Source organism: Seriola dumerili, unplaced genomic scaffold (assembly GCF_002260705.1).
Source record: "Seriola dumerili isolate Sdu_G_001 unplaced genomic scaffold, Sdu_1.0 BDQW01000018.1, whole genome shotgun sequence".
Taxonomy (NCBI): domain Eukaryota; kingdom Metazoa; phylum Chordata; class Actinopteri; order Carangiformes; family Carangidae; genus Seriola; species Seriola dumerili.
Window position 1 is genome coordinate 2,293,479 of NW_019174273.1, and position 7,094 is coordinate 2,300,572.

Consider the following 7,094-nt stretch of genomic DNA (forward strand, 5'->3'; position numbering starts at 1 on the left):
GAAGAAAAGAAGCTGGAATCAGTAAATACTTATCACAGTTGATGCTAGTTGAAGCTAATTGGTTAATTGGCTAATTCTTTAGTTGATGAATTAGCTGCAGCTCTGAAAGAAAACCCCCCTCTTGTGTTTTTCCCGCAGAAATGAAGAAGGAGAAGAGCAGCTCCGCCTCAGACACCTGCAGCTGCCGTTCAACTTCGCCACCGGTGAGGCGCTGCTGTACGACATCCCCCAGCCCATCGACATCCCCGACCCGTGCTCCGCCCCGAAGCAGAGGAAGGTGAAGGACTACTCCATCGACCCCGACTCCATCCTGGGCTGCATGCTGAGACAGGACCAGTCCATCTACTGTGAACACAACAACGACAACACGCTCAGCTCCCTCAACGACATCGCCTTCAAGGACACCCACGCTACCGTCAGCGTTCCCGGAGACATCTGGCAGCAAGTGTCACCCAAACCCGTTGTGGGAAGTCTGGTGAAGACGGAGGCCGCGGTCCAGGACATGATGGACACCCTGCAGCAGATCCTCGGGGACAGCAACCTCATCGACACCCTGGAGGTGGGGCCCGAGGAGCTGAAGAGCTGGGAGAGCACGCTGTTGAGGATGAGCACTAACAGCTACGGGATGAACGAAGACCTGGACGTCCTCAGCAATGACATCCTGTCGTATGTGGAAGAGCAGCTCCAGAAGGAGGACGGACTCAAGCTGCCAGGTGAGCTGGACGACGTACCAGCGTGCCTCTCCACTTTGGACCTCCAGAACCAGGATCCTGACCACATTGGGGAGCAGAACTTTGTCTGGCCCCTGGAGCCTCAGAACCAGCTGATAGCAAACGGAGGGCAGATGATGACTGGACAACCGGCTCCCGTCCTGGAAACGATGAAGCTGACCCACATGGATCTGTCTCAGTTGAGTTCTCCTGGTTTAAACGGTCCGACCCTTCAGCAGATCGCCTCCCAGCAGACCCTCCCGCCTTCTGTTCTTCTTGGCGACATCGGTGCTCCGGCGACCTTCAGCCCCTCCCTGGCGGACTCTTGTGCTCAAACACAGAACAAACTGAGGGCCTTACAAGTCACAGCCAAGGAGAACAACCTGGGAGCGTTCAGGCAAACCGCTCAGCTTCAGTCCAACCCGATGCAGAACCACGTTCAGATGAGGACGCCCAACCTCCCGCTCGGCCTCCAGGACCAAACCGCAGAGAGGAAGTTAAATCCCGTTTTCAACTTTCAGGGCAACCAGTGGAGCTCCCCCGTCCCCAACGCAAACCCAGTCGACAGCTTTGTACAAACATACACCCAAAATATTTCAAACGAATCGGGGTTCGCTGCAGATCCTCCCTCGTCCAGCTGCTTACAGGGCCACTTTGCACTTCAGACTCAGAACAGTGAGAATCAGAGACAGTCGTGGCCACTGGAGCAGCAACAGCAGCAGCAGCAGCAGCTGATCTCAGGTGGGCACCAACAACTCGGCGCCTGCCTCAACCAAATGTCAGGATTTCAAGGGAATCCTCTTCCTGGAGTCGTCACGCCCCAAACCGCGGTCAACGGGAGGCCGATGTTCAGGACTCAAGAGACTTCAAATGTACCATTTCCTGTTCAGCAGGACTCGGAGCTGCCAGCTCAGGCACCTTCGAGCAGCTGTATGTTCAGAAATGCCCCCCCGTCTGTGCCTGTAAACGGAGTGCACCTCAGTCAGGCGCCCTCCTGCCAGCGCATGAACCCAGCAAGCAGCAACCGGATCCCCTCCAAGCCCTCCTGTTTCTACCAGGGTCTTCCCGGAGGAGGGTCTGTGCCGGGGATGACGGCGATACCAAATCCTAGCGAGGTGGCTCTGTCCTGCCAAATGACGGCTGGTCTCAACCCCAACGGGCTGCTGGTGCAACAACAGCAGTATCTTAACTTCAGTGAACAGACGCAGGTAAAAAAAACAAAACAAAATGGTTTTACAGCAATAAAAAGTAGATTAAACTTGTCTGTTTGTTTGTAGGTGCAGGGTTTGAGTTCTCCAAAGTTTCCTTTACTTTACTTTAACATGTGATCAGGATGGTTCTGATCTTTAAACCAGTTCAGTTTCTCGTTGTTTTGGAATTTGTCAAACAATGAGAACACATTTTACTGGTTTCCTCTCAAAGTCCGATCTTCTAACCTGTCATTGGTCTGTTTCACAGATCAACAACCATCCAGTCGTCGGGAACGGAGGTTTCCCGTTCCCCTCGCTGCCCGATGGGAACGTATACTACTCAGAGAACAAATAGAAATCAGCCGCTGTGACTTCTGGACGGCAGAGGATCCGGATCCAACCTGGACTGAAACAGCAGTTTACAGAAAACAGAAGACTCCTGTCTCTAAACATGAAAGTGGAGTAGACTGAAGAACAGAAATGTGCCCCGGAAAGGAGGAGGAGACAAAACAGGACACCTCTCCTTCTCCTTTTTTTCTAATTAGGAAACTGCGATGAAAGCTTTAAAAAATTTCAAGTGTTTTGGTGTAGGAGGAAGAGAAAATCTCATGTCTCATCTTGTGATTTGGAGTTTGTTTTGTTTTTGTCAAAGCTGGATATCAAAGAAGAAGTACGGATACGTTTTCTTGGAAAACGGAAAAACCTACACCCGTGGTTTGTTTTGTGCAATCATGATCAAGTTTGAGAAATTTCATCACGAGCTGTTGGCGGTTTGTTGTTGATGTATGGAAAAAGTTCAGAGAAGCAGATGTGTGCTGAATTTAATTTGCCAAAACAACCAGTTAGTCCTTCATCGCTGAAGTCTTTTCTCTTGTGTTTAAAAAGCAGATTCACTAGAGCTGAAAGGATTGGACGGAAAAATAATCAGCAGCTGTTCTGCTTCTCGTTTCACAAATGTGAGGAGCAAATCACCTTGAGCTTTAAGAAAGTGTGATGGGCATTTTACACAATTTTTCTGTTTGTTTTAATTCTAATTGTTAGCTGCAGCTTTAAATCTCATCGTCATGGCTTCATCCTGACTCGCTGCACCCACTGCACAGGGCGCCGACTATTATCACAAGCTGTTGAGCCGGGAAAAAAAAAAAGGAACGACAACAGCAGCAACAGATCAGTTGCATCTACAAAGAATCCAGTCCTGTACAATTGAAGGTTCCCTGAGGAGTTTGTGACTCCGGAAACATTGTGGAGTTGGTCCCTATTTGACCTGCAGGTGGCTCTAATGTGCCAAATATGCTGCAAAGAGCCAGCAAAGACGAGGAAGAAGAAAACTGCAAAGGAGCAAACATGGATGTAAAACACGGAGGCTGAATTTAAAATACTCATAAACGTTGTTTTATGAGGAAGGAAATGTCCAGGGTGCACACAGCCAGTTTTGGTGAGTAACATTGAATATAAACAGAACTTTACTGGGTGCCTTTAGATCAGCTGATTGAAAATGAAAAGACTTCAGCGGTGAGGAACAGCTGGTTGGTTTGTATCTCGGGTTCGTTTTTTCCCCATGTGCAGTCAGTTCTTCAGGCCTTACTGTCTCAGACACAGCGGATCAGACAATCCCGAACCTTGGTCCCTGACTGATCGACCTAAATGAAAGAACACAGAGACATCCTCCCGTTCGTCCTCTGCCGTCTCTGTTGCACAAACACACCACACCTACTCCATAAAAATCAGTTTTCTACTTTGAGCTCTCAGAAGGATGAAATGTATCGTCTTTTTTGTTTTGCTGTTTTTGTCCTTTTGGAAATTGCGTCTTGATTCAGTTCATTTCAACTCTTTACTGTCCCACTGAGGGAGATGTGCTTTGTAGACAGGGTATATATATTAAAAAAAAAAAAAAAGAGAGAAAAAGAAACGCACAATGAAATCACAGCATCATCCTACTAACAGACAATGTGTAAGATTTAAACATGAGGTGATTCAGTGGAAACAGCTGCTTCTTAGTGCATCTTTTATATATTTTAAAAGCAGTCCCAGCTTCGTCACTGAGCCAGTTTTGTTTCGTCTTTATTTTTCTTTTCTTTAATGTTTCTGTGTCATTGTTGCTTTCCTGTTATAGAGGGAAAAAAAAATACAGACGGTGCCTTAAACTGACAGACCTGTTTGAGACTTTAAAGGGACAGTCTGTTGCAGTTTTCTAACATTTCCTTTAGGAATATTAGCAGAAAGGTGTAGTGGAAATTCATATTTAATGGATGTAAACCAAAGTTAAACTTGCCCTTGCCTTAACACCACCAAGCCAGTTTTTAAAGATTTATTGCACTATTCCTTTAAGGTGTTGCCAAAGTGTAGTGAAGAGAAAATAATTGAGAAATCCTTTGTCTTACAGGACACTAAGAGCTTTATTACAAAAAGAGATTCCTGAAGTAGGTTGTTCATGATGAAATGAGCACAATGTTTTTCATTTTAGCTCATAAATGGATTCTCTAGATTTTTTAAAGTTATTTGAATAAGCCACAACTAAAACGAATTATTATATATTTTTAGTAAGAGTTTAAAAAAAATAGACCAGAGTCTAAATAGACTTAGTCACTGCCTAAACCAGGATCTAAACTTCTCACTAAACCTGAAAATGTTCATCAGTCTCTCTGTAAGATAGATTCTGATTTATTCATATTTTCCACAACAAATTTCCGTCCTCTTTATCTGTCCTCTTTCTGTCTTGTGGTTAATTTATCGGCGTTGTTGTTGGACCGGGAGTGTCGCCGATCGTCCGGCAGTGAAACGCAGAAGTAAAACAGTTATAGGCAGCTATTGTATATTTTAAATGAGGAAAAAAAAAGGAAAAAAAATCTACACTTTACAAGTTAAAAACAAAAAAGAAAAAAAAAAAGGGTGGAAACTTAAAGTGCCTTTAAATGAGCGCTTTTTGATTGTCTGTTGATCTTAAAAATTGGTTCAGCACTTACATTGAAAAGAAAAACCGAAAGAAAGTCGCACCCAGTCGCTTCATCCAGTACTGAGCCGTAAAATCTGCTTTTTTTCCTAAGCAAGTTCTGTGTCACTTAATTTTTAGCACTTCTGAACCTTTTTTTTTTTTAACAACTTTATACTTTGCAGCAGATTGTAGAAGCTGCAAAGACAAAAGTAGTGACAACAAACTTGAATACTTGACTTACGTACCAAAAAATAGTCAGTAAAGCCATCTGCGATGCTTTATTCTCCAGGATACCAAAGGGATGAGTCAGAATACAGATCTACTGTTGGAAAATCCTATTTTTTGTGAAGAATTTCATGATTTTTCATGGTTTATGGAGATTTTCCACTCGAAATGGAAACACAAAGAATGATTTCTTCACATAAAAACGCAAGAAACAGACCAGAATGATTGTTATTGTACTTTGACTTAGAAAAACTAGAGTTATGCTGTGTTAATGTCGATTAAGAGCCACTGTCATTAACAGTTCCCCACTTGTCAACATTGTTCACATCAACATCCAAAGTCGTACTTAAAACGATGAAACTTTTATTTCCTCAAAGCTTGTCGGTCACTATTCATAAAAAAGTCTATTATTTAAGATAATGAAATAAATGTAATTGTTTTGGGGTTATATTATCATTGCACAGTATTTTTTAACCCTCAAACGTCCAACTCTACAGTTATTTAACCCTTTCATTACAGCTGAAAAATACTCAATTGTTTCAGTCAATTTTCGTTTTTAACAGAATATCTTTTGGTTTTAGACGTTTTAAGACTTTGGACTATAGAAAGTTGCATTTTTCCACATTTTATACTGCAGATTTGACAGTGTTACTCAGCAGTCAATTCACCAAAAACCAAAAATTAGACCAGAAATCATCACAGAACAGGCTGAATATTTAAGACTCAGTACAAAATGAAGCGTGATATTTCGAAGGTGTGTGATTTTTCCCAGCGCACCTTAACGTCTCCTCTCTTATAAATCTGGAGTACTTTCAGTCAGAGCTTTTTTTGTCACAAAGTATTCTGCATTTACAAATATAAATATATCTCGTTGCTTGCTTCTGATTTTAAATAAAACAAAGCCATTTTACTTACAATACTTTTTTCAAACACAAGGCCCTAAAATGCAGTATCTTGTGTACGTGTATATAAATATCTATATTTGTCTTCTTTATGTTTCAAAATATGTATTGTCATATATTGTGTATTTTAATATCATATTGGCTTAACCTGTCTCTCTCCTATCATTTTTTTGTACATTGTCTGCACAGCATATACATATGTAATCTCTTGTTATGATGTTTTTTTTGTAAACAACTTATATCTTGTGGATTTGCCTTCAATATTTTTGCTTCTAACAGTGTATTGAGTGTTTGAGACAATATGTTCATGCTCACCATATTAAAGGTGATCAGAGCCCAGCTGCTGCTGTAGTTTTTTATTCTAATATTGTAACAAAAAAATTTGAGCTTTTTTTTGTTGTTTGTTGTTTTCATAGTTAGTGCTGTAATCTGTTTGTGTGTATTTTCTTACTCTCTTAATGTAGATCAATTAAAATATAGAGGTAAAACTAATTATTTAAGATTATAAGATTTACTCAAATAGAGATAATGAGAAAACTAAACATTTTATGTGTTATCTTTGAGTCATAAATGAAGAAAATGTAATTTAAAAGATTTTCTTTTTAATTGGAAATTTCATAAACCATGAAAATTGACTTGGATTTTTACACATTCGATAATATAGTCTTCATGTAGTTTTGATCAATGTAATGGTTTCTATTGTCCACTAGATGGTGATGTAAGTCTGTTTTGGTAATGGCAGCTCCTCCATGTGTGCACTGTAATGCATTTGCTCCTGTTTGACAATCTGCTGCCAGTTAAGCCTTTAATGGTTTTCACTGCCGGACCAAACTGGACCAGAAAGGCTGTCTTGTATTGTCTTACTGTGATGCGTTGCATTACAAAGTAACTACAAGTACCTTCAAATTATATTTGAGTAATTGAGTAAATTTACTTGTTTTCCACATTCATATTTAAATGTCGACCGTTATTTTGAATTTCGAATTTGACTGTTATTTTAGTCGAAACTTTGAATTCCGACCGTCATTTTAAATTTAACTGTTGACCGTTATTTATTTATTTATTTATTTTACTACGTCACCTTTGACCTGCGCGCTCCCGACGACAATCACTGCTATTGCCCTGGTGTGGGAGG

General features: G+C 41.3%; 1 protein-coding gene across 1 annotated transcript in view; it reads left to right on the top strand.

Annotated features, from left to right (window-relative positions):
- Positions 1-6,298, top strand: part of LOC111233481 (aryl hydrocarbon receptor-like) — a 66,313-nt gene extending 60,015 nt beyond the window's left edge. The window contains exons 10-11 of the mRNA XM_022761306.1: positions 139-1,918; positions 2,169-6,298. Of these exons, the coding sequence (XP_022617027.1) occupies positions 139-1,918; positions 2,169-2,255 (1,867 nt within the window). The 3' untranslated portion in view covers positions 2,256-6,298. The remainder of the gene's footprint in view (positions 1-138; positions 1,919-2,168) is intronic.
- The last annotated feature ends 796 nt before the right edge of the window (positions 6,299-7,094 follow it).